Source organism: Neurospora crassa, linkage group VI, assembly GCF_000182925.2.
Source record: "Neurospora crassa OR74A linkage group VI, whole genome shotgun sequence".
Lineage (NCBI taxonomy): Eukaryota > Fungi > Ascomycota > Sordariomycetes > Sordariales > Sordariaceae > Neurospora > Neurospora crassa.
The window spans coordinates 3434119-3460677 of record NC_026506.1 but is presented as its reverse complement, the minus strand read 5'-3'; the positions used below and the strand labels follow the sequence as shown (position 1 = coordinate 3460677).

The 26559-nt window shown below is 52.6% G+C and overlaps 6 protein-coding genes and 1 non-coding gene across 7 annotated transcripts; 4 read left to right on the top strand and 3 right to left on the bottom strand.

The window, feature by feature from the left end:
- Window positions 1-2621: 2621 nt before the first annotated feature.
- NCU15402 lies at window positions 2622-2693 on the bottom strand. Its single transcript has one exon. It is a non-coding gene; the product is annotated as a tRNA-Met (tRNA).
- Window positions 2694-3502: 809 nt separating this feature from the next.
- gh10-1 (glycosylhydrolase family 10-1) lies at window positions 3503-4621 on the bottom strand (the record flags this gene model as incomplete). Its single annotated transcript, XM_953142.1, has 3 exons — window positions 3503-3595; window positions 3660-4100; window positions 4166-4621. 3 exons carry the CDS (start codon window positions 4619-4621, stop codon window positions 3503-3505), a joined length of 990 nt encoding a protein of 329 aa, XP_958235.1.
- A 2745-nt stretch (window positions 4622-7366) lies between these two features.
- On the top strand, window positions 7367-10846 carry NCU05925 (hypothetical protein; the record flags this gene model as incomplete). Its single annotated transcript, XM_953143.3, has 14 exons — window positions 7367-7379; window positions 7463-7584; window positions 7757-7975; window positions 8156-8470; window positions 8517-8894; window positions 9036-9085; window positions 9220-9302; window positions 9359-9381; window positions 9455-9473; window positions 9546-9638; window positions 9692-9718; window positions 9780-9840; window positions 9937-10491; window positions 10590-10846. The coding sequence occupies 14 exons, from the start codon at window positions 7367-7369 to the stop codon at window positions 10666-10668; spliced, it is 2037 nt and encodes a 678-aa protein (XP_958236.3). The 3' UTR covers window positions 10669-10846.
- A 2706-nt stretch (window positions 10847-13552) lies between these two features.
- On the top strand, window positions 13553-18601 carry NCU05926 (hypothetical protein). Its single transcript, XM_953028.2, has 3 exons — window positions 13553-15070; window positions 15134-17693; window positions 17798-18601. Exons 1-3 carry the CDS (start codon window positions 13706-13708, stop codon window positions 17983-17985), a joined length of 4113 nt encoding a protein of 1370 aa, XP_958121.1. The 5' UTR covers window positions 13553-13705; the 3' UTR covers window positions 17986-18601.
- Window positions 18602-18739: 138 nt separating this feature from the next.
- On the top strand, window positions 18740-21611 carry NCU05927 (GTP-binding protein GUF1). The gene is made up of 2 exons (XM_953029.2): window positions 18740-21114; window positions 21260-21611. The coding sequence occupies exons 1-2, from the start codon at window positions 19167-19169 to the stop codon at window positions 21469-21471; spliced, it is 2160 nt and encodes a 719-aa protein (XP_958122.2). The 5' UTR covers window positions 18740-19166; the 3' UTR covers window positions 21472-21611.
- An 892-nt stretch (window positions 21612-22503) lies between these two features.
- On the bottom strand, window positions 22504-23694 carry NCU05928 (hypothetical protein; the record flags this gene model as incomplete). The annotated part of the gene is made up of 2 exons (XM_953030.3): window positions 22504-23468; window positions 23535-23694. 2 exons carry the CDS (start codon window positions 23692-23694, stop codon window positions 22504-22506), a joined length of 1125 nt encoding a protein of 374 aa, XP_958123.3.
- Window positions 23695-24623: 929 nt separating this feature from the next.
- On the top strand, window positions 24624-26042 carry NCU05929 (hypothetical protein; the record flags this gene model as incomplete). Its single annotated transcript, XM_953031.2, has 2 exons — window positions 24624-24762; window positions 24829-26042. 2 exons carry the CDS (start codon window positions 24624-24626, stop codon window positions 26040-26042), a joined length of 1353 nt encoding a protein of 450 aa, XP_958124.2.
- Window positions 26043-26559: the final 517 nt, after the last annotated feature.

The following is a 26559-nucleotide window of genomic DNA, read 5'->3' as shown; positions in this document are numbered from 1 at the left end:
CTCCGTCGATGCGAACTTATGGAGTAGCGACCCGGGAATGAAGTATCACCTGGCGCCCGATCCTGGCCTTTAGACGAACAGCGAATTTGCTCACACTTTGGATAAAACGGGTGCTAACGATCAACGGTCAGCCATTGTCAGTCTTCATTAATTCCAAGAAGGATAGCGAACCAATGGTTGGGTCAATCAGGCTATATAAAGCATCCGTCTTGTACTTGATGTTGCGGTCCGGCGGGCCATCCTCCAGATTTCCCATCTCTATCCTCGGTTCCTGCTACATCGATCCTTCGGAGCGCGTGGCGTGGAAGCGAGGCTGCATTCTGCTGTTGGCATAAATTTCTTTCCATACGCCATAATCGTCTACTCGGAGTCAAGTGTTGGTAGATGGCAAGTTCTCGTCCCATGATGCGCTGTCGTGAACCGAGGCCCAGATGATGTTGTTTGGTTGTTGGACCCGGAGTGTTGTTGCATCGGATGGGATGACGCAAGTCTAGAGGTAGATGCTGTGCTATCGCGTCTGCCACACAAATCAGCGTCTAAGCTGATAGTGCATTAACCTTCTACTTTTCAACAGGGCTGATTGTGTGCGGGGTTATGGTAACAAAAACTGACCGTCCGGGCATTTCGGGCATGAGCTCCCGTCTGGACGGTCCTCCTTGCTACCTACTCACATTGGTAAGCACATCCATGATATATCTGGTCTTGGCACTTCTTGACGACTTCGGTTTGAACTATGGAAGACCAAGACTAGCAAACGAGCTACGGCCAACGAAATAACTCCAAGGCATCAATCTATCCGGATGACGGAGAGCCGCATCAAGCAGGCACTTAGGTTATATGTTTCAGATGTCGGCTGTCTCTGACTTACTACATGCATCGATGACCAACTGAACTGTTCCCATTTCCGTGCGCGGGCAAGTATCTTCACGAAGTTAGCATCAGCCTCATCGTTTTCACTGATCCAAGTCGAATACCTTGTTGATGAACACCAATATTGCAATGATAATCATGCCTCACGTCTTTAAGGCCAACAGCACTGAGGCTTTCGGCACGTGGGCTAGGGCAGAGGCTTAAGGACTCTAAGATGGATATAAGAAGACGTCAAGACACTTCGAGGGACGGTCAAATGTGCTAGGCTCAACCATAGCATTCGGACTCAATTGACGATAGTGTGAGGAAATTTCATCTGTTGTGCCGCGCTCGGGGCCTTTGCCTTGATCACTACCTACCATCAGCCTCAACCCAGTTTCAACTCCGGAGATATGGCCTGCAACGGGCCTCCGAATCCAGCAACATCTTCAGACAAGGTCCTCATGCTACCCCAGGTATACACCAACCTCTGCTCCCTATGCACATCACCCAATCAGACCGATCTCGACCCTCAATTGTCACGCTTCTCTTACATGCCCCTGAGATAACGTGATACTCGAGTCATCCAGAGACAGACACAGGTTGAAGAAGGGTACTGTATCGAGACCGTACCTGATTCCATGCCTGGCATGTGGCACGTGGTCAGTCTTTTAGCGGTAATTAGCGGTAATTGTTAGTGACTTGAAGTGGAGTCTGGTTTTTAGGGGATAGCCAGCATATTGCAGTAACAGGCTCTTTATCACTGCTCTCCTCATTTCGTTAGTGCATCATCTTATTGCAGTCCTTTTTTCCAAATTCGGCTCTCTGCAGCGATCTCTTTCCCAACGAACCATCAGCGTCCGAACCATCACATCCCGTCATACTCCTTGTCCAACACCAAGACCTGATCCCATACGCATATTCCAGAGTGTAAAATAGAGGGCTCACAGAGATTTCACTGGACTGATCACGGTATATGTTCCCTCCAGCACATGACGATATATCGGGTTGGTGTTCGGTACCATCGTCGCCATGCCCACTTTGGCATCTGAGGCTAGCAACCGCACGGCATCCTCTTTCACAGCCCTCCAATCATATATATCTATACCTCACGAGAAGTACTCGTTCAAGGTCAATATGCGTACACCGCAGTTTTGAATCAGCTATGCACATGTTAATATTACGTGTGGAAGTGGGAGGAGCAAGGAGCCTGAGCTGTTGGCAAAGGTCTCGGGGGGCGCTCCAAGGTGACGGATCCGGGGTATATTGCCAAGGTGAATTTTACCTGTCCATAGGACCAGCCTACGGTAGGACAACGAGGCTGACAAGTAATGGCAGAACTATAATAACTTCCTCTCAGACATTCCCTGATCTATCGGTGTTCAGCTGCTAGGATCGGAATGCCGATGGGTTTGGGGATTCAGGGAGGGTTTAGCCGACTGAATAAAAGCGGAGTCGAGAAACTGGGGAATCAGGAGGCTTTGAAAAGATTTCTTCAGTAAAGCATCATTGTACATGCAGCTGATTTTTGGCAACGAAGTTCAACAATCATTGAAGGGACATCATGTGGTTGCAAACTGCCAAGGTCCTCTGATCCTATTGACCTATTCTCAGGATTGCTGCACCTAACATTCTCAACGATGACAGTGCAACAATTTATCCGCACCAAATACGCACCAATAAAAAGAACACAAAAAACTTCTCGCACGATAAGCAACCAAGTCAATCGGTCGAGAAATGGGGGAAAAAAGAAAAAAAAGAAAATCGAATTCTAGCTGCAACTCGTTTCGATCGAGTGACCTCCGGGTTATGAGCCCGGCGCGCTTCCGCTGCGCCATGCAGCTTGTTTTGCTGTTATTGTTGACAGGGGGGTCAAACTCCTGCACTTATAAGGTCGATTCACCTCAGCGTGTTGGTGCCACGATCCTTCTTCTTGCACCCACCCACCCCGTATCATGGCAGGCCGCGCTAACTCCTGGTCGTGATGAAGTAGGTTCAATAGTAACACACAAAACAAAATCGACGTGGATGGCTTTGAAGACTTCAATTGCTTCCCGATTGAGAGTTGAAGTTGGGCCACAGTTGATTTCCCTGACGTGTTTTGACCGAGTGTCTGCCGAGCAATTGACGGGAGGCTCAAATGTTCAGTGTGACGGAAGGTGCATTCCGTGATGATGTCTTGATCTGGAGGGTGACAATTTCGGTTCCGAAGGATTGGTGAAGCTTTCGGTTTACTCTCGGCTATATTGCCGACTAAATGTCGGATACGGCAGGCACAAGCAACATTCTCGATGACCGCGACTTGCCTCGGTTTCCCGGCAGATGCCTGCCAGGTGTAAAGATGGATGATTTAATCCACGTGGAGAAATGTAGTGAGTGTATACTTTTTACGGATTTGATCAAACCCACTAACTGAACCTGATATGGGGAATGACAGGACTTGCAAAATTTGTAGATCCGGTAGCTAGCATTTTACTCTCCAGGTTATTGCCGACATACTTGTCACCCCCCAACACGGTGTTCTGTTTTTTGACTGCCGGGAAAAGTGACCAGACTTTTGGATTAACATTGGAAATATACAACCTCTTCCTCATGGCATTGACAGCGACCATACAATCCAAACACTGCAATGAATGTTCACCACCCGCCTCGCTCACTGAAGAGCCTGGACAATAGAGTTGTAGGCAGCCTTGGGGTTCCAGTTGGCATCGAAAAGGAGCGGGTTGCCATTGGGTCTCCACGAGTCCTGCGAAAAATGGTCAGCATCGTCGTCTGTCTTACAAAGTGGTCACGAGGGGACGAGCACTTACCGAATCACGAACACCCCAAACAGTAATACCGACACACTTGGGCTCGCTCAAGCATCCCTTGGTGATAGTAGCATAATCACCAGCGTTGTTACCCTGGATATCAAGCTCCGTGACCGCAACCTCCTTTACATTGGCAGAGGCAAGCGCCTTGATGGCGGCGGCGAGGTTGCTGCCGCCTCCAGCATTAATGTGGCCCTGAGTACCAATACCGTCGATGGGCACGCCGGCCGCGACCCACTTGTTGACGTGCTGGATCATGCCTGTGGTTACCTTGGCGTAGTTGGGGCTGTCGAGGTTGTAGTCGTTGATGTACAACTTGGCGTTCGGGTCAGCTGCCCGGGCCGCCTTGAAGGCAATCGAGACCATGTCTTCGCCGAGGACTTGGTAGAAGATGCTGCTGCGGAGGGAGCCGTCTTCATTGAAGATTTCGTTGGCGACGTCCTGTCGGGATGATCGTGTCAGTGATTACGCCCATATGTTGACAGGTATGAGTGCAGGGAACTTACATAGCCATAGATCTTGCCCTTGTAGCGGGTCATGACAGTGGTGATGTGTTCCTGGAGAACCGTGGTCAACTGGTTTTTGTCGCGGATGTTGTTGACCCACCCGGCAAGCTGCGAGTGCCAGAGGAAGGTATGGCCACGGATAGTCTTGTTGTTGGCGGTGGCCCAGTTGACGAGGTAGTCGGCCTGACCAAAGTTATATTGGCCCCTTTGGGGTTGAATGCTATCCCACTTCATGCTGTTCTCAGGCGTGACCTGGCCGAAGTTATTCTGCAAAATGACCGCGTTTTTGCCCGAGGTGAGACGGCCCTGGTCGGTACAGGCACCGAAGTAGAGCTTGCCCTTGGCCTTCATCAGAGCGTCGATGCTCTGGCTGGCTTGACGAGGCTCCAAGTTGTCGGAAGTGGGTGCTGCCATGGCCGCCAGAGGCGCCAACAGCATCATGAGACTGGCCTTCATAGTGAAGAGATCTGAACCTGTGAACCGAGAGGATTGATGAGGCTTGAGGATCCGATGGAAAGGATGCTTCGTCTAACGTTCAGCTCCTGGCTTCAGCAACGGCGAGGCAATGCCTTTAAATACATCACTTTGGTCAATGCCAAGCTAGCTTCTATATCTCAAAGGGCCATGCTAGCCGCCTCATGGGAAAACTTCTGGTCTTCCAGCATGGCGATTACTTGAAGCTCATTGGACCGGCTGATAGGAACGACGGCCGTGTCACATCTTGTCTCCTGGCACCGTCTTTTTCGTTTCTTCCGCGTACCTGTTTGTCAATGCTCAAGATGATTTCCAACAATATTCGATGCTCGGCCGCGTCAACTGATGCGTTTGAAGTCTATGCGTCTACGGGGCCCCGCAGAAAGAAACGCCGCCAATCGGTCAAGTATACTCCATCGAGTATAAGAATGACCTCTGTTTTTAGCCGGGTGTTTCAGGGGTATTCGAAATCCGGGTAAAGGCTGGACCTTGAAATCGAATGCCACCTCACTTTCGTAATAGGTTTTACAATCTCCCTCTGATTGATCTTTGTCAGTAATACTGCTAGTTGCCCCATGACGTTCCGTCAGTTTCCCATGCGCGCCAATGGAGGGAGCGCTATCGACGACTGTGACGCTCACTGACACTAATTCTCGGGGCAATTGGGAGCCCATAACAAAGTCGATGCCAAGGGTGTTTCATCGGGGTTTACATCTCCGCCGCCCAAAAAGAGTAAAGGGGATTTCCACAACACGGGTACACGTCACCGCCTGAAGTCGCCGACTGCCCGTCTTCAACGCGTATTTTTAGGAAAACAGTAGCTAGCCGTCACCTCTGTAGCATCATATATGCTAACCAAAGATTGGAAAGTCGACGACGCCCTACGCAGCGCGACCGAAGTAAAGATGTTGAGAGATCTGTTGAATTGGCAAAATATGTATATTGTTCAGCGGCACCTTGACCATGCTTGGAGGCAAATTATGGGTTCAATAATTGAACAATGACAAGCTCTCAAAGAGCCCAAGTTCAGAGCTGGCATCATGTTGACCTTTCTCGGAGATGAGGTTGCTGGCGGGGGTTTGAAGAGTGCAACAACACTTGTAAGTCTCCGAACCTTGGCAAATCGGGAAACATTCTCGGGGAAAACAGTGGAGTGGAAGCCGGCCGGTGAGACGACGGGCACGGACGTATTCGACCCCACAGATTTGTGGGGCTACGTCGGGACGGGACTCCAGCAAGGCCCGGGCCGAGGCCGGAGTGGGGTCCGGAACCCCGAAGCCAGATCGAACGAAGTTCCTAGAGATAACGAAAGCTAGACTGAGACTAAACACAGCGAAATAAAAACAGAAAAGAAAGGGGGAATGGGGGAATTGATTTAAGGAACACGATCGCAATATAATAGAATAGGTGGCCATTCGTCGTACTTTTGGCATGAAACTCAACGTGAACAAAGGGGAAGGTCCTGGTCAACATATTCATTCATAGGGGGCGAGGCCTCGTGTTGTCTTGCTTGGCAATGATTTTGAGAGCTGAACATGTACCCATCTCCACGGGTAAGTAACAGACCCTTCAGAACTTGCGAGCGTAGAGATAGGTGACCGGCGATGACCGACCCAGCGACCAGAAATTTGAGGAATGTGGGGGAGCATTGGAATGTCGGAACGAAGGAGTGGAAGGGATTCGCACAAGAAGGGGGGGGCAGGTCTTCCATTTCTTTCCTCTTTTAGGTCTTGGGTGGTCTTGGGTGCGACATTACGGTGACACTGATCTCTTCCAAGACGTCCATTGTTGGAGAGGTGGTCGCCGGTCCGAACACATCATCATCTCAAGTACAATCTCGTCTCCTTTTCAACACTTCGTAAAGACCTCTGATCTCGTTTCCTTCATGCTTCCTTTGGTTGCAATGGTAACCGTGGTGAGAGGATCAACTCCTTTTCGCTTGATTCGTCTTGGATGTTGCGACACAACATCGATTGATAACTGTGATATCAGCAAGGATGACAGGCCGACACGGAACGGGCTATTGCTGAAGTATTCATAAGTGTTGCCTGGACTGCTAGTGTACTTTGAAGCGGCGGTCAATATTGATGACGGTAGTAATGGTTTATCAGGGTGTTCCTTGACCTGGTCGATTGTGCTCAGCTGGGATGGATGAAGATGGGAAATCAAAGGAGATGACTGGAGGTGTGGTGTTGGAGGGTCAAATAATTGCGCAGGCAGAAGCAATGAATGGCACATGCAGGGCATCCATCACCTGCTTGTCACCTGGCAGGCATCCCTACTTCTCCAGAGTTTGGCTGTGTACATGTACAAGTCTTGGCCGCCAGCTGGCTGTTCTGGGCTCAATCATGCACCCACGGCAGCCCAGAAAGGTAGCGACGACCGGCAGGGCTTCCGGCAGAGATTGGGCATGTCAGCCTGAGGCTCTTGGTCGACAGATGGTGGACAGAATCAATCTCGCTGACGGGGTATTCTGGAATGAAATTGGAAAAGTGGAAGGCAAGGTTCCTAACCTTTCCCACCGGCCGTTGCGGTTACGGGTACGCTATTCCGGTGCTAACAATGCTGGGGCACCCCTACCACAGCAGCTGACGCGCCGGGAATCGAGACCGGGAGCGACGGGGACTTGTTCGCCAGCTTCGACCAACTGGAAGCTTTACCGCTCTGTGCACGCTTGTTAGGTGCCCGTTGGCTGGCCCCATAACCCGGGGCTGTCGCTCGCCCATCATGTCCCCTTCCTGTACGACCTCTGCCCTGAAAGTGGAAAGCCCAGACTCCAGTCCAGCAGCGACTCCAGAACGACCTACCTGACCTGACATCCAGCAGCAGCGGCCGCCCTACCCGACCGAACCTCACCCGCCGCCCTCTCCCGGCGCGACGGGTCACGGAGCACCGCACACAACGTCCCATCCAACGGGCCACAACGGGCCAACATCCAGCGCCACGTGTTGGCGGCGGGGAAACTCCTCTAGTGCAGTGGCAATCCAACGAGAAACGAGCAACGAGTAGCAGCAGTCCGTCAATCAGTCAGCATCCAGTCAGCAGCAGAAGGGGACAAGCGTCGGTTTTGCGGTTTGCCGTTTGTGCTTCCATCCGACAACATACCTACCTCGCCAGCCCGCTCGCGCGACGCCGACGCTGACGCCCATCGGCCACCTCCGCGAACGGGAAGATCGCCCCGAGAACCAGGAAACACCCCCACAGCCTATCGAGGATCAGCAATCGCGCCATTCAGTAACCGACGCCGTCCGAGTCGTCATCACCGAGTCCCGAGTCTCGACGGCTGAGAGGCGTGGCCGAAAAAGATACGGGTGTTACGGTGCGACACGACATTCGGTCAGTCCAAGTGGAAGTCAACCGTCGTTGGTCGTCAAACGAGAAGGGGGAGGAAAAATAGCGAGCGCGGAAACACGTGGAAATGTCTGAAGCTCCGGGGGGAGAGGGGAAGGGGGAGTGGAAGGGAAAGGGGAACAAGCGACCACACCAAGCCGATTATCACAACCAAGAACCACCGAGTCCAGCGCTCAATCAGCCGACCCAGCAGCAGCAGAACCGCCAGTATCCTTCATATCAACCGCCGCCGCCACCACCACGACCACCATCACAACATTCGCAATCAAGTACTTTGCAATCGCCATTACAATCGCCGTCGCCGCTGCCTTTCCCGTTGTCATCTTCGTTGCCAAACTTGTCAGCTTTGGCCTCCAAACCGGCTCCAAAATCGGCTACAGTACCAGAGCGGGCTCAGACAAATCCGACGCAACTACCAACAGGATTAGCCAGCGCATCACCAACACGAACAACGACGCGACTACCAACACCAGCTTCTCCGTTGCCCGTGCCGCCACGACCACTAACACAACCGACACGCTCAAAGACTGCGCCAAGTGTCCCCGGCGACGTTTCATGCTTCCGACATACCTATCAATCCAACGAGCCCTTCCGCGACGGCAAGGCCACTGAAGCCGCAGCATCAGAACAGGAACAACAACAACAACAACAACAACAACAACCGTCAACATCAGTCGCGTCAGCTTCGTCCTCATCAACACATCCGTCATCGTTGTACGTGTACACGCCCGTTTCCGAATCAGCGGTGTCTACTTCGTCGTATGTGACGGCGGCTACAGGTCTCGAGGATCTACCATCAAACGACCCAACTTTCGTCCGCCATGTCGCGAATAACCATCCGGAAAGGGAGGCCATGCTGTCGGGTGGCCATATCAATAGCGGGCAAGATTCAGCTGGGCTGAGTGTAAGTGAGCAAATGGTAATTTTTCCAGGACTTCCCTCACGGATGAATGGAGTTAGCAAGTGCTGGTAGCGGACCTGAACGGGAAGCGGCTTAACGAACGCGGCACAAAGCAAGGACGGGTGCTGAACATATACTCGCGAGAACCAGGTGGACTCCGACGCAGACTCGGCTATGGGCGACATAACAGGGGCGTAAGTGGAAACAGTCCTTTTTTTCTTGCAGCGCTCTCCCACATATCCTTCCCTCCCCTGAAGGTTTCACTACTGGCGGGACGTGAACGGCTATCTGACAGTTTTGCCTTTTTTTGTGCGCCCCGCTCTTACAGGCTGTCGACATCCTCGTTACGATCCAGCATTTACAACTACATTGAAGAACATGGGAGGACGTTCCACAGGTACAAACAGGGCAGTAAGTGTCTCGGGTGCAACCTTTCACGTGGACGGGAACTGACCTTGGACCGGCAGAGTACTGGATGCCCAATGACAAAGTTAGTGTTACGTTTGGCCTTTTCTTGACGGTTACATATGGGAGCTGACCGTGGGATTTTGCGAGGAAAAAAGATTGAGCAGGACCGATTGGGTGAGTTTTTACGGGCGAGATGACCGAGGGTCGGGTTCATGGTTTCGGAATATTAACACCCCTCGCTGACAGATCTACAACATGCCGTGTTTATGCGCATGCTGAAGGGGAAGTTTGGGCTAGCGCCAGTCACAAATCCACAGTCAGTCCTCGACATTGGTACAGGTAAGGCTTGTTCAGGCCAGATTGGACGAAATGCCACTAACGAAGATCAATAGGGACTGGTATATGGGCCATTGAGTATGGTAAGCAAGAGAAATACAATGAGGCTTCGAGCCCTGTACGACTAACAATTTGTGTCTTTAGCGATACAAAATCCAGCGGCTCATGTGGTTGGGACTGATCTAAGTCCTATACAGCCCGAGTAGTAAGTAGTCACCCATTACTGTTTGTTCAAACATGGGCATGCGGTCGGGGCCTCGGATCACCGTCAACAGGCTAACCAACTCCTTTCACTAATTAGTGTACCTCCCAACTGCCATTTCGAGATAGATGACGCCGAGGATGAGTGGATTTTCTCACAACAGTTCGACTACGTCCACGTCCGCTTGCTGTTCCACGCCTTCAACTCACACAAAGAAGTCATGATGTCGGCCTTTCGGCAATTAAACCCTGGCGGCTGGATGGAGTGGCAGGACTACTATCCCCACATACAATCAGTGGATGGCAGCATCGCTGGCACGGCCCTTGAGCGCTGGTCACGGATGTACATTGAGGGTGGTCAACGACTTGGGAGAGACATGCTCGCACCGAGAAGGTACAAGCAGTGGATGGAAGAAGCCGGGTTCATCAATGTGGTTGAGGAGAAGCTCGTGATACCGGGGAACCCGTGGCCTAAAGGGAAGGAGCAGAAGGTGACGGGCGTGTGGCAGATGACCAACTTTCTTGAGGGTTTGCATGCTGTGAGCATGACTATATTCACAAAGGGGTTGGGGATGTCGCCAGAAGAGGTGGAGGTATTTTTGGTGGATGTGAGAAAGGATATCAGAAATCTGCGGATACATTTCTACTTTTTGACGTAAGTCCTCTTTTTTCTTTTGCCTAGTTGAACCCCGACGGTTCCCTAGAGCTACCAGGGTGAAGCCCAACACCCGATACTGACATCATCATGTCCAGATACTTTGTGTATGGACAGAAACCACCGATATCCAACTACGCACGATCAGTCCGGTCATCACGGTCGGCGGCTACATAAACAGAGGGATGACGCAAGGCTGCACAGCAACCGTCGGAGAGTTGAGCATGGATGGGGGATAGAGAGGGGCAAAACAACATGGATGGGTGGGTTTTTGAAACACTTTTTGGACATTCGTTGAAGTCAGATATCATACCAGGCAGGGCCGGGAAACACAAAGCAAGCGAGCGTGTCATTCTGATCCTTTCATGGCAGAACTCAGCACTTGATACCACTATATACCGCGGAACAACGACTTTCGGGTTTTTTTTTTTTTAGGGGTGGGGGGTCAAAGAAGGAACCTTGGAATCAAACAAGAACATTTCTGGGACCACACTTTTCATGCAGTCCTATCCTTTTTCCGTGATTTTCCCAAGACGGCGGCTTTCCAGCTACCGACCTTCGATAATAATGATAATTCTACACGGTCATTGATGCTCCCGCAACGGCCGACGGGGACCAGGATGAGGCAAGCATGAAACATTAAGCGTTTTGGACTTATCAAAGGTGCCAAGATGGTAAGAGAGCCGAGTGACGCCCATTTGTAGACTTGGCGTTATATGTGGAAGCATTGATTGGCATGGGAAATAATAAGTATGTAGATGAGTCGATGGCGCTGATATCACAGGAGCTATCATGCTTGACGTTTGTGGCGTGTGTGGGGGGGTTGTCAATACGACCGCCCCTATACTTTGTATGTATTCAATAAAAATGTTACTCAACATCGAGATGATCTCAGACAAGATCGAGATGATGGCGAGCAAGGGGAGCGAAGGAACCGTTGGAGGTCTTTGGGGGAACTGATGGAAGCTCAAACTGAAGCGAGCACGCACGTGGGGGGGAAACTGAGAAGCACGAAATGGGAAATCCTTGAGAGGCTCCACCAGCGGTTGATTGTGATCCCCCCCCTTTTCCCCTTCTTAACACGCCATTCCGTTACCTACACTAGTGGTGAAGTACATCTTTTGAAATTTCTTATCAGCAAACGCGGTTCAGACACATACAACCCCGTTAGTTGAAAGTAGCTGAGGTACTACCCCGGCTGCATCAGGACATCTATCTATCTTGCGCGCACCGACGTTCCTTCGTTGATCTGAACCCCCGAATCTCGCCCGGGCCCCAGGTCCCGCTTAGGTTCCTGGCTCTGACTAGCTGTCTCCACAATTTGATGATGGACATCTTTCAGTTCCATTTCATTTCAACCAATCAGAACTTTGTACCTATCCTCTAACAGGCACAAGTGATGAGCGCTGTGGGTTGCTGTTCCTGCGGCGGCGGCACTTGAAGCCTCTCCAGCTGTGATGGTCAGTCGTCGCTCTTCAGGCACCACCTACCTCACGTTTTCTTGGACTAATTTGGCATTGGCGGGGACCTGCCGTGTGTGGATTAGTTTAGTTGGGATTGGATCTCCGGCGCGGGTCATAGGTCACCTAGGTCGGGTCCCCCCACTTGGATACCTACCTCTACCTAGGTACCTATGTACCTAGCTGAGTGCGACTTTCCATTTGGGACACAGCGACCTGACTGCCGGCCGACAATGCGACCAGACGAGACGAGCCAAAGCAGGGAAGAGATCAAGAAAAGCGAAAAAAAAAAAAGAAACGACTACGTACTATGACTGCATCATGGCACACTGGGTAGATATAGGGCGTCTAAACTGAGGCTTAAAAAAGAGGTTGAAGAACCATGGTTGATGATAAAAATCACAGCTCCCATCTTTTACTATACCTAGTGTCTGTTACCTTATACCTACCTCTACCCACACCAGTCAACCCCCGGGGGTCGGATCACTCTAAAGAGTACACCTACACTACTGTAGGTAACTAGTGTACTCTAGCGGTAGTCTTGGTGGTCCTCGCTCTCGGGCAATCAGTCTCCAGTCTCCAGCTGCTGCTCCATGCATTCGCAATCCGAGGAGGGGAAATCCGATCCATCTCCCGTCACTTCTCACGCCCACATTTGTCTTGTTGTCTTGCCTTGTCCTTCAGTCTCTGCCACCCCAAGCCATCGATCCATCCACCTACCCAGACACACACCTATGTAACGCGACGGACTTCGGCACATAGCACGCTACCTTCCCTTCTCTTTCCAGCTAATAGCCACCATTGACCACTCAAAGGCCGCCGTTATGTGTTACCACTCAAAGCGTCGACAACCGCCTCCCACTTCAGTGTAACAGCCGCACCCTGCACACCATTCCCTTCAGCAGATTGGATTGCACGAATCCCGTCTCGAGATCAGCATCCCATCGTCGACATCAGGGACCACCCAGGAATATCCAGTGACGCGCAATTACACGGCGGCGTCCACAGACCCCAAGACCAGAGCTAGTGTACGCCAGTACCAGTAGTACCGGCAGAGACAGGGGCACAACGCCAATCCGTACCTAATCCATCATCGAATCCCGTCCGCCATTTCCATTGGCCAACCCCGGCAAGCAGAAAGCGTCGCTGCTACGCTACACCGAGAAAATCCAGTCGCTTAACCAAAAAGCAAAACCGCTCCGGTTGTCTGGAGCCATCCATCGGGACGAGCAGCCAAACAGCAGGGCACCCGGGGGATTCCCATCAAAAGGGGGAAAAAAAGAAAAAGAAAAACGAAAAAAGAAAAAAAAAGAAGGAAAGGAAAACAAGACAATACCTAGTGGAAGAGGAAGCCGAGGCGAGGGCAGGAGTGAACTGAAAGACAGGACCATCCGCACCCACAACCTGATCTCGCGTTTCAAGTTTTGGGAACTACAACTGAACTCAACTTAAGCAACCGAACCTCACCTCACCTCACCTCACCAGGCAGTGCGAATAACGACAAAGCTCCAGTGCTGACCCCCAATCTGGCTTGCATATCCCGTCATTGCCCAATCAATCCCACCTCGCCGTGCACTCTGCCTCCCCTTGTTGTCCTCCCCCCCCCCCCCCCCCCCTTCCCCTGTCGTTTCCATCTGGTCCCCCCCCTGGTTTTACTACACCCAGGTCCCAGGGCAGCCAACGAGCGAGTGCGACCTCCATATTTTCCAGGGTAGGGGAGTGGCCGACTTGGCTTCCCCTTTCGACCCTTAGCGATGCCCTTGCCCCATTTCACCATAGCACCACCTCCACCAGCACCGCCCGCACCTGCGACCTCGACTTCGACCTCGTCCAAGATCCCGACCTCGTCCAACAACCCTGGGTCGTCTGCCTCAGCCACCGATCTCTCCTCTGCCCGGACGCCGCCCGCGACCGTCACCACTTTTGCTGGCTCTGCCTCGTACGCGTCCTCGCCGTCGCCGCGAACACGGCTGCCGGACCGGGACTTCATCAGCCCCGGTTTACGGAACCCCTATCCCCAGGGGCAACAGCGACCCAGCCGACCTCCGCCGCCACCACCGCGACAACGACAACAACAACAACAACAACCACAACAACACTCTGAGCGCTTTGGCACTGTGACGGTGCCCACCGCGGCCGAACATAATCAATCAACCTTCAGTCCCTTTCCACCCGACCGTCTTCCGCCCAAAGTCCCGACTGACTCGCGACCGTCCCAAGACCTTCTGGAATCGTTCAATGAGCCACTACTCCACGGCCCAGCAACACCAGACTCGACCAAAGGCCTGAAACCTCCGTCGCACAAGCGAGGTCATTCGCGATCTGGGAGCTCGAGTAGCATAGGCGATCGTCTTAGGAACTTCAACCGCTGGTCTGTCTCGTCCGCGTCAAGTAAAGGCTCAAACGGTGGTGGTTCCAGTTGGCGCATTGGATGGGATAGTGGGAAAGAGAGGGAAGACTCGCCTGGTCAAAAGTCACACAAACGCCGACCCTCGACGTCAGAAATCTCTCCGCGCTCTGTAAGCCACCTCCGAGGCCGCAGTGATTCACCCCTGCGTCATCCGATCCCGCCCTTACCTAGCCTGCCGCGCATTTCGACCGGGCCTTCTTTGGTAGAGGCATTCCGGCACCAGGCCAGTGAGATTGGCAAGCAATCACCGGCACCACCCAGGCGGTATTATCTTCGGCCGCCTCCTGACGACAACGCCGCCTTCTGGGATGGTGCTCCGCAGATCCCAGAAGACACACCAGGATCGTTGCCACGGTCACATCAAGCAGCGGGGTTATTGCTACCTCCTGCAGAACTCGCGCCAGACCACATGATGCCCCAATACACACAAAACGGCGACCCCCGAGGGCAATCGCGAGGGAGGTCGCATGGCGCAAAGTCAAGTACTGATTCGACTGCGTCGACCCGGAACCGAGATCGCCAGCGCCATCGCTCCGACAAAAAGGCAATGCTCTCTGAGGCACTGTCAAAGGCGAATACCGCAGTACAACTCGACAATGGGCAAGACTTTGAGGCCGCTAGGAGGGCCTACACGGAAGCTTGCCACCTATTACAGGAGGTATTGCAGCGAACTTCGGTAGAGGTGGATCGCAGGAAATTGGAAGCCATTGTAGGTGACTCGCATGTTATTGCTCCAGAAGCTTTGAACCACTGATACCAACCATGCCAACAGCATCAAACATACGTGGGAAGAATTGACGAACTTGACGAGATGCTCGGTGACAGTCTGGATGAGAAGGCGCTTCCAGAAGAGCCCGAAAGCTACGACGAACGGGGATACATGCGTACTCAGGCTTACAATGGAGAAGTGTCTGACGACGAGCCGATGCTCTCAACCTACACCCGGGAACGTAGCCGTACTCGGGAGCCTAGCCTGTCTGTTCAGACTCAGTTCAGACGACAACCGCCGTCCGGTAGACCGCCAGCACCACCCACATTAACTCTCCAGACACCGGGGGGTTCCAATGGCCCTACTTCCTACCTTAGCGAGCAATACTCGCTACAGTCTTCGTTTTCCAAGGCACGATTTGAAAAGGCACCGATGGATAATGCTTACATGCCACCGCCACTATTGCCTCGGAGACCTTTATCACCCGCTCAGCCACCGCCACCTCCACCGGCGCCCGAGAAGGATGCCCCTCGCCAACAAGTGTTCCGACCTGACTACTCCATGTCTGGCGCTCAGGCTACTTCGAGGAATTACAAGACGAATGGTGGACATCAGAGGGATCCCAGTCACGAGTCGATATCATGGCTTGATCCGATCGAGGAGTCTGGTGGATCTAGCGCGTCTTCGGTACACTCGCGATCTTCATCAACAGGAATACGAAGGAAGCATATCCGGGCCGCCAGTGGGGATACGGAAGCCGAGTTTGATGCTGCATTGGACGATGCTATCGAAGCTGCGTACGACGAGGGATTTGAGCCGGAGGATCAGTATTACACAGATGGGCATGATGCTGTCACGGGAAGTTCATACCCAAGAGACCAGGTACCGGATGAGGGAATGGATGCGCTCGAATTAGCGAACGAAAGGGAGCGGAAACTACGGTTACAGCAACACTTGGAGGATGAGGAGTACCGAAAAAGAGGTTGGACAGGGCACGATGACTTCTACGACGAGGGCCATGACTCGGAGGAGGAGGAACGATTTCTGGAGGAGATGACGAAAGGGTATCAGATCGAGGACTTCGCGTTTGGACCGAACAACAAGCAATCAATTCCTCGAGAGTCCGACTCCAGCGGGGTCACGAATCGTACATGGAATAGCTCTACAGGGTCCAACCAGAATACCTCCACAACGCTACTTAGTACGGTGAGCGAGAGCCCGACTCATCCGGAACCCAAGGGGCCGTTACCCCCCTTACCGCCTCCGCCAGCGGGTGCCTTGCCTCAGCTACCCGATCGACCACCAGGAACTTCGGGATCCGGGGCTTCAAATCGGAGCGTAAGGCAACGGCGTCTGTCTGGCCAGAACTTGAAGCAGCTGAAGATCGAGACCACGAAGCTTGCTCAGCCGGGACCAACCACAGCCGGGCCAGCATTCCCACCACAGCCGGCACGATCGCACAACTACATTGCACAACAGAGACAAGCCTTGTCTGCTGGTCCTCATCGCAATGCTAATCCTCTTGCCGCCCGGCGTGTGGTTTCCCCATCCATGGGAGAAGGGGGAGCTCCTCCTTTGCCAGCTCACTTGCAGGATGACTACCCCCCTCGAGCGGGGTCTCCGTCGGTTGGTCGGCCTAGTCTGAAGAAGACCTTTTCTTCTTCAAGCTTGCGGAGCGCGCATCGGAAGCTTTCTGTGTCGCATAATGATGATGTATTTGATATGTCTCCTGGCACACCGGTGAGCAACCAGTTCGGCATCAGTGGCTCAACGACCCGCCTGCCATCAATTCCATCCATGCCGACACCGATAGCTGGCTCGTTCCGAGAAAGGGCGGACACAGTTGTCGGAACAGCGGGCATGTATCTGTTTGATGCCGAGTTCCACTCTGCCAATGATCCTGGATCGCCGAACGGAACGCTCACTGATGCGCCAGCACCACTCGAGCCTTGCCCGAGCGATGTTTTGCTCCGACCATTCTGGCTTATGCGCTGTCTGTACCAAACCCTCTGCCACCCACGCGGAGGGTACATCAGCAACAAGTTGTTTGTCCCACGGGACGTGTGGAGAGTCAAGGGCGTAAAACTCAAGTACGTCGAGGAGAAGATCTCGCAGTGTGATCTGATGACCGCGGCGCTACAGAAGCTTGCCAGGGTGGACACGTGCGACGCGGACGCCGTATTGGAGGAGATGCAAGCTCTCGAAACGGTGATCGAGTCCGTCGAAAAGTTCCTGGTCAAGAAGCTTGGTGCCAGCGAAGTCGGACCCCACGCCACCTCGTTCAAGGACCCAGTACACGCGGAGGATGGGTCCCTGCCACGGTCAGCCAGCGTGAGCGCCAAGACGAGCGCTTTCTCGTGGAGGAGGTTGCGAAGCAAAAACAGCTCAGCGAACCTGACCAGTGCAGGCAAGGGAAGCAGTAGCGCTGGTGGGACCAGTGGTAACGTGGCGTCGACACCTATTGAGGGAGCAGGGAAGGATATCATCTGCCCTAGTCTGCCGATGACGACGCACCCGACGAACCGACCAATGAAGAGAGACGTAGGAAACGTGCTGTTTCAGGGGCCTAATGCGAATTATATGAGCTCGTTGGCGAGATTGTTTGATGCGGCTCAGTTAGTTGGTATGTTTATTCTTTCTGTCTTTTCCCCCCCTTTTTTCCCTTCCCTCTTTTCAAGCTATCTTTCCCTTTTGCCAGTTTACTAACGAAGATACAAAAAAAAACAGACCAAATCGCTCGCCAAGTTGAAGACCCAGGCCTCCGGCACGCCGACAAGACGCAGGTGGGACTCGAGCTCAGCACTAGGCATGCGGCGGAATTCTTTGCCCTCTACATTTGTCGATTCGTCTTGTCAGACCTCACGCTGATGCTGGACAAGTTCCTCAAGAGAGGAAGCGAGTGGGTGCTTGTTTAGGAGGCAGGACCCAAACATAAGAGAAGCAGCGGGGAAGGGCGTGTGGTGGATATACTCTACTCGTATCCGTGGGTTTGATGATAGGGTAGATGTCGGAGTATGTAAGGATGGAAGGACGTCAGGGTTGTACAATGGGAGGAAGGAGAAAACTGGGAGGACAGGGAAGGTATGGGTTGGTGGATGGACGGGGTGATGGGAACGAACGGATTGGAATGCGTGGGACGGACGGACGGACGGACGGACGGACGGGTGGGATGTGTGAAGCCCCGGTTGGCTTACACCGTGGACATATGTGTTTTTATCGCTGTTGTTGTTGTTGTTGTTTGTTTGTTTGGTGTGTTTCTTCTTGATACCTATACTGCTTTGAAATGTTATACATAATCATGAGGGAAAAAAGAGAGAAAGAGCAAAAGGATAGGTGGGATGAAGCAAGCTTTTGGTGATGAGCGGAAAGTGGGTTGGAAATTTGGCGGATGGAGGTTTGGTGCTGAAGCGGTCAATGGTGGTTGTGATTGATTACCTACAAGTAGATCGAGTGGAAGAGACTGGGAGCCAGAAGCAAAGCAAACAGAGAGGGGGAAGTGGAAATAAAGTAGCATCAAAGGGTCACGGTGTTTGTGAGATATGACTGTGCATGTAAAGCGCCTTCGTGAGAAAAACAACGCTTGCATTAGACATTGTCGAAGTGAAGCAGACGGGAGTGAAGAGAGTAACAATATCAACCTAAGCATGGAAGTTTGGCGGTTGCGCTGTTGTCTTTGGAAAGGGGGTGGTTTGTTTACACTCTTATCTACTATAAGGTGCTAGGGGAGTTCGGATATCAAGCCGAGCAATGTACTTCCAGGTCGTATATAGTATCTTCACCCTCCCGTAAGCTTTGCCAATTGCGCCGTTTTTCGAAGCTCGCAAAGTACCTGTACTTGAGATGCTGACCCTACAAGTACCGAGCATCAGGGTCCGATAAGATAAGAGCTCGGGGATTTTTGGAAGCGGGGACGAATTTTGGGACTCGGCGGCAGGGCATCAGAGAGGATTCGCAGTGGGCCACTGTATCTATCCCAGGCCTTCGTTCCGTCATTCTCTCCTCCCAAAAAGTGCAAAGTCGCGATTCATTTTGCGACCAAGCCATACCGGTTCCTTCCAGCCACTTTCCTTTTCATGACCCGGTGACGTCCAATTGAATGCGTGGCGCGCTCTGTCGTCCCGACGTTCTGATGCGGCCATGTCTGAGGCCTTGCGCGCGTCTGCCTCGTCTGCCTCCTAGCCGCCGTCTTCCCTTTTCTATCACGACATCATGTCAACAATTACCCAGGACATCGCCGGGTAGAGCTGGCTTTTCCTCGCTAGCTAGCCTCGAATCGCGCCAGAATGACCGAACCAGATGCTTTTCAGCTCTGAGATCGCTCAGCAGCTCCCAACTCCTTCCGACGACCGCCCCCGTTCTCGCGAGACACAACAGCACGACTGCTACCTCCCAGATGCCCCTCGAGAGGAAGGCGATCGAGATTGAGAAACGAATCGCCGCCATTCCGCTCGAGCGCTACCGAAACTTCTGTATCGTCGCCCACATTGACCATGGCAAGAGCACACTCTCTGATCGACTGTTGGAGCATACGGGAACCATCACGGCCGGCGATGGAAACAAGCAGGTCTTGGATAAGCTCGACGTCGAGCGCGAGCGCGGCATCACCGTCAAGGCGCAGACATGCACCATGATTTACAAGCACAGAGACGGCCTCGATTACCTCCTCCACCTCGTCGATACCCCAGGCCACGTTGACTTCCGCGCCGAAGTGACACGCTCCTACTCGTCATGCAGCGGCGCCCTGTTGCTGGTTGACGCTTCGCAGGGTGTGCAGGCGCAGACGGTCGCCAACTTTTACCTCGCCTTTGCGCAGGGCTTGTCTCTGGTGCCCGTCGTCAACAAGATCGACATGGCCAGCGCCGACGTGCCGCGCGTGCTGGAACAGCTGGAAACCGTCTTTGAGCTGGACACCTCGACGGCCGTCAAGGTCAGCGCCAAGACCGGTCAAGGCGTGGGCGAGATCTTGCCTGCGGTCATCTCCAACGTGCCAGCTCCCGTCGGTGACGCCAAGAAGCCGCTGCGCATGCTCCTGGTAGATTCGTGGTACGACACCTTCAAGGGCGTCGTCTTGCTTGTCCGTCTCTTCGACGGCACGCTCAAGCAGGGCGACAAGGTTTACTCCTTCGCCACGGGCAACGAGTACATTGTCGGTGAAGTCGGCATCCAGTACCCTGACGCCGTTCCGCAAAAGGTTTTGAGGGCAGGCCAAGTCGGCTACGTCTTTTTCAACCCCGGCATGAAGCGCATCCAAGACGCCAAGCTAGGCGATACCTTTACTAACGTCGGGTGTGAAGACACCGTCGAGCCGTTGCCCGGCTTCGAGGAGCCCAAACCCATGGTCTTCGTTGCCGCTTTCCCTACCAATCAAGACGACTACGGCCGCTTGGCCGACTCCATCGCCCACCTCGTGCTCAACGACCGTTCCGTCACTTTACAAAAGGACTACTCCGAAGCCCTGGGCGCCGGGTGGCGTCTGGGCTTCTTGGGCTCTCTCCACTGCTCCGTCTTCCAAGACCGCTTACGCCAGGAACACGGCGCCAGCATCATCATCACCGAGCCGGCCGTCCCTACCAAGATCATCTGGTCCACCGGCGAAGAACTCATCGTCACCAACCCCGCCGAGTTTCCCGACCCAGACGACCACCGCATCCGCTCCGCCACTTTGTACGAGCCCTTTGTCAACGCCACCGTCACGCTACCCGAAGAGTACGTAGGCCGGTGTATCGAGATTTGCGAGAACGCGCGCGGCGTGCAAAAGTCGCTCGAGTTCTTCACTGCTACGCAGGTCATTCTCAAGTACGAGCTTCCCGCTGCTTCGCTGGTCGATGATCTTTTTGGCAAGCTGAAGGGCGCGACGAAGGGGTATGCGACGCTGGATTACGAAGATGCGGGGTGGAGGCAGGCGCAGCTGGTGAAGCTGAACTTGTTGGTCAATAAAAAGGCGGTGGATGCCGTGGCGAGGATCGTCCATGTCAGTCAGGTGGAGAGGTTGGGGAGGCAGTGGGTTACCAAGTTTAAGGAGCATGTGGATCGGCAGATGTTTGGTGAGTTTCTTTTCTCCCTTTTCCCTCCTTTTTTTTTTTTTTTTTTTTTTTTTTTTTTTTTTTTTTTTTTTTTTTTTCTCCCCTTTCCTCGCTTCGCTCGATCTTTGACGGTTCTGTCAAGGAAATGTGCTAATGACGTAAACAGAGGTGATTATTCAAGCCGCCGCCGGCCGCCGCATCGTCGCCCGTGAAACTATCAAGCCGTTCAGGAAGGACGTGTTGGCTAAGCTGCATGCTAGTGATATTACAAGACGCAGGAAGCTTTTGGAGAAGCAGAAGGCGGGTAGGAAGAGGTTGAGGGCGGTGGGTAACGTGATTATTGATCAGTCGGCGTTTCAAAAATTCTTGTCGAAGTGAGTGGGGGGAGGAAAGGGAAGAGGTAATGTACGAATACTTGTAGGTATCTTATGTCCCTTTGGCGTTCCTGTTGGATTACAGGTGGCATGTGTTACTAATTCTGTCTATTTTTTCGTTCCTCTTTTTAATTCTTCGTTGATCTGTGGTTCTTGTGGTGTTTTCATCATCTGGCTGCTCTGCTTCTTTCCTTTTCCACCTCTTTTACGTCCTCGTTTTCCCCCGTTTTTCAGTTCTTTCTCTCTTGCCCCCGCGTGACAGCTGAACTTCTTCACCCCGCACTTGCTGCCACAGTCCTGGCTTCCTTTTAGTGCTGATGGACGATTGATGGTTCGTCTTGCCTGCCGTCGTTGCACACTCTGGAGTCTCTGATTTGGCAAGCGCCGAAACTCACAAGGATCATGGTCTGAGAAAAGGTACGAATGCCTCCCGTTCTGTCATCATCGCTTGGCATAACTCCACTTTGGACGACAGAGAAGGAACCACGGAGCGTCTGAACTCGGATGGATGGGCTGTTGCCTAGAGGTAGATTTTGAGAGGCTTGGTGATCAGTGCTTGCCCATTGATGAAGTCCACCATTACAAGTTTGGCAAGCACGAAAGGTTCAGTGCCCGGTCACAGGTCACGGTCTCGTCGTTCGGGTTCTTCAAGGTCATGGCGGATGTTTCCCAACACAGAACAATTCGGTTTCTTCCTTCAGCACTGCAACTTCTCATCACTCCATCTCATTTTCCTTGTCACCAAAACCAAGCAAATGACGGGATAAAACTGAACTGAAGCCACAACGCACCGCACCTCCTACAAGATATCCATGATACTAACGCACAAAACTCCCATGGGAACAACGCCGACTCCTCCTACTCCCGCCTCTACTGTCCCGGTACCACCAGTCTTGGTCCCATTCCAAACATTGCCCGGAACAAATCTCGCCTTCTTGGCGCACGCCCTGCGTCACTGGGGGCGGGAGACTGTTCACTATATATGCCAACAGTTAGCCACGAACGCTCACGGGAATTGCTACTCCGTCTCCCATCCTTACGAAACTAACCATCTGTGGATACGTTGCTCATCTGGCTGGTATGGTGGTGCTGGCGATCTGCCTCTGGCGGGCACTTCCATGCCCTGCCACATACCGGATGCTCTCGGGTCCAGGTATGGGCTTGCCGGCCTTCCTGCTTCTGCTTGGTCTGCGTTACCAGTGTTGCTGGGCCTCCTGGCCGTATCACCAAAGCTCCCTGGCGCGCGAACAATGGGTAAGGTGCTGGTGGCGATCATCTTGGCCAGTGTAACCTTAAGTTGATCCCGTTCCTGCAAAATATGGGTAAGTTGGTCCTCTACCTGTTTCCGGCATTCTTCCAATATCATCACTGCACTTTCGTCATCCTTTTTCTTCTGTGCCTCCTTCAGTTCCGCTACTGTACTCTGCAACTCCCTCTTCAATTTCTCTTCCACTTTGCGATACTCGCTATTCAACTCCATGCCAGCTTGGGTGTCTAACAACTCCTTCCCACCATTCACGAGTTCCTCTTGCATGGCAGTGACAACTTGTTCTTCTGTGAAGAATTTGCTGAGGATTCGCATGGCAGACTCGCGGTTATTGTAGTGTCTTTCCACTTTGGCACCGTTTGACCGCATGAAACCCCAGAATTCTTGGGTTGCAAGCAGTTCATGCTCTCGGCGTTCGCCATCTGATTGCGAGACAGCCTCCCACATCGTGGTGGCCAGAGTGACATTTTTGAGAGCATTTGGCCCACACAGCTTCTTGAAAATGAAGAGATTTTTCTTGGCTGACCCTACCATACGAGGATCAGTGATCCGGTGCAAGTATATGATGCCGTTGAGCTTGATGTCTTTCTTGTACGCATCACCCATCCAGGTACCGATGGCCTTGAGCACATCGCTGTCTGTGAGGTTGGTGTCGTCAAAGCCGGGTGTGTCGACGAGATACACGTTGACGGACTCTGAATGAGGGATCATATAGAAGTCAACCGCTTGTGTGTCTTGCAAATGAGAAGATCGTCAGTCATAGCGATCAGTACAAATTTTCTTTTGGCAATCGCACTCACATCCTTGGAGACCGTGGCCAACAATGCCGAGATCCACCCCCATGCAATGAGAGATGAATGTGCTTTTGCCTGAGCCAGTCATCCCCATTACCGCCACAATGATGTCCGTGGAACGAGGGTCAAACTTCGTGGCATGTTGAGACTCGCTGATGGTCGACATGATGGATCGGCAGCCTGGTGCCTGTTACGCAATATACAGTATCAAAGGTGTCCAAGTGGAAACGAAGGAAGCAGAGCAGAGCCTCATGAACGCATGGCGCAAAGTTAATCGTTGAAGAATTTGTGAAAAATGAGCCGTCCTGGCGGGTTATTATGCAAGTCTCCAGGGACAAGTCAAATCGCTCGGAGAAGCTGTCCGTTTCTGTGTAAAGCAGAGTAAGGCTCTGTCAGGCTGCCAACTTTCTGAATTCAAACCCAAAAGCTCGTTACGCAATAGCTGCAGCGAGCGCATGCCAAAGGCCAATCATGCTTTAGATCAAGAAAGTCCAAGATGCAACAATTACTTTTTTTCGCAGGTCTTTTTCACAGCCTGCTTATACCATCCGTCAACCCCGACGCTCCCACCACTCGCAAGCCTCGTTTTTATCTTGATGCGTCGCGGCTGATTGGGTCAGGGGAGTTGGATGGTCGCTCGATAGTTTGAAAACCTGCAAGCCGGCAGCTGCAAGGCACAGCGTATTGGTGTGGATTGTTCCACGCAACTGCGGCTCAAAAGCACTTGCATAATGCTACACAATGATGATGCCCAACTCAGCCCGCTCCCTCGACAAAGGTGGGTGATGGATAAGGCTTTGGAGTGTTAGCTCAACTGGGGAACACGAAATCCCCGCAATGCGGCTCAAGTCAACGACCGGACTCTTCATATGTTAAGGTTCCAAAATGTCAGCATTGAATCGGTCAGTCGTCAGTCCCCAGCTTCTTGTTTCTGATATGTTACAGACCCCATCTTTCACCTAACCCAGGTCTGACCATTCTGACACCACATACGTTCCTTTCACTGCAGCTGGTTCTGCTGTCTCCCTTCTACTTTAATTCTGATTCACCAACGGAAACACAGTTCGTCCATCACTTGGTCCAATCATTACAGCCATGGCCCGTAGAACAAGCCATCGAATGGGCCCATCCGATGTGGTCATTCTCGTCATGGGAATGACAGGCAGCGGGAAAAGTCAATTCGTCTCAAAATTGACGGAAGAAAACGCTGGCGTTGGTCACAGTCTCACATCAGGTATGTTTGGTATCATATACAGGATCCCACCACAATCCGGATCACTGACAATTTCACTCAATGTAGGCACCATTTCTCTTGACCTCTACAGCTGCGTCAAAAATGGTCAGCGAATCTTTATGGCGGATACTCCTGGCTTCAACGACACTCAAATCTCAGACGTTGAGATCTTAAAGGATATTGCCTTTTTCCTTGGCCAGCTCCATCTCAGAAACGTTCGTTTAGGAGGCATTCTCTATCTTCATTCCATTACCGACAACCGAGTCAGCGGATCGGCTTTGAGAACGTTCAACATGCTTCGAGCTTTGTGTGGCCCGCAAGCATTGAACTGCGCTGCTCTGGTAACCACAAAGTGGGGAGCTTTGCGCAGTCCAAAGGATGACCTTGCTGCCTGTGACCGAGAGAAAGAACTATTGTACACTTCAAACTTCTGGGGCTCTATGCGCCAGCACGGCAGCCAATCGTACAGATGGCTCGGAAGTGAGGCATCAGCCCGCTCTATCGTCCGGGAAGTCATTCAGACGTCTTGTCGAAGAACCTTCTCCCCAGTCCTTCAGATCCAACGCGAACTGATCGACGAGAAGCGACCCCTAGACATCACCTCAGCCGGGCGTGAGATGATGACGCGTTACGAAGACAGATGTCAGAAGGTCAAGCAGGAACTTGACGAGCTCAGGTCTGAGCTACTTAGTGCCTCTGGTCTTACACGGGAAGAGCTTAACGAGGGTGAAGCGGAGGTAAACCGTTTGATGGACGAGCTCAGCAGATCAGAGACTTCCCAACAGGGGCTTCGCGTCAGCCAGCGAGATCTCTTTGAGCAAAAGACGGGCGAATATAAGCAGTTGTATCAGGGAATCTGGGAGGAGGTAGAACAACAGGATCAAGTGGTCAGTGAGATTGGTAGGCGCTTGTCAGCCTTCGAGCAGAGATTGAGTCATCTCGAACCCAAGAGGGACAGTGCCAAGGACCTCGCCACTGCAGAAAACCCCCCAATCCCTCCCAGAGCCGGAACATGGGCAAGGGTGAGGCGTTTCCTCAAGCGGAATGTGCTCCCGCTGCTTGGAGTTCTGGCAGGCGTGGGAGTTGTTGCGGCTGGTGCTGCGGTGATCAACCCGCCTCTGATAATGGCAGGTGCGCAACTCTTGGCACTGTCGTTTGCCGGAGTTCAATGGCACACTGATCAGGGCGTTGATGGGCCAGATCTGATAGCTGGAGTCGAAGGGGTGATTAGAGCATGTCCACCGACTCCTATAACTGCTGGTTTTCGCATGCACACCTAGTCTGGAGCAGGTCTTCTTGCCGTTACTGTATATATCTTTGATGTGGATCGAGAATGTAAGAAATTGGACAAAACACAATGACGCGTTTCAGAGGGCAGTGGACGGAGGAGGTGCGATTCATTGGGAGGTGAGATGGTTCTTTTTCTATTGGATGCTGAGGAGAACTGTCAAGGTATCGAATACTCGTATCTTGAGGTTGATGGCGCCTTGGACACGAGTTTTGGACTGGAGTAAACCGCCATGTTCATAGCATATTATAATGTGTAGATACCCGAAAAATAGGACGGCGAGATTGTCAGAGGTTAGACTGGTTGTAGCCCAAGAATGCAGCGGGACTTGACAGGCAAACCAGACTCAGCAATCGAGACTTTCTGCTGCTGATGGCAACGAATTCGGCGCTAGCAGTACAATTCCCAGCCTCAAAGTAAACCATGAGTCTTGCAAGATTGATGAACACCGCATTATACCGCCAACCGCCAACCCCAGTTAAGAGCATCCTAATGAGTACGCGATGTTA

What these genes read in the sequence shown, in the direction of transcription:
- NCU05927 (XM_953029.2), top strand. Translation starts at nt 19,167, where the DNA reads ATGCGTGGCGCGCTCTGTCGTCCCGACGTTCTGATGCGGCCATGTCTG. An exon ending in TGTGGATCGGCAGATGTTTG is followed by an intron (nt 21,115 to 21,259) that starts GTGAGTTTCTTT and finishes TGACGTAAACAG; the next exon opens with AGGTGATTATTCAAGCCGCC.
- NCU05926 (XM_953028.2), top strand. Translation starts at nt 13,706, where the DNA reads ATGCCCTTGCCCCATTTCACCATAGCACCACCTCCACCAGCACCGCCC. An exon ending in GCAGGAAATTGGAAGCCATT is followed by an intron (nt 15,071 to 15,133) that starts GTAGGTGACTCG and finishes CCATGCCAACAG; the next exon opens with CATCAAACATACGTGGGAAG. An exon ending in TGATGCGGCTCAGTTAGTTG is followed by an intron (nt 17,694 to 17,797) that starts GTATGTTTATTC and finishes AAAAAAAAACAG; the next exon opens with ACCAAATCGCTCGCCAAGTT.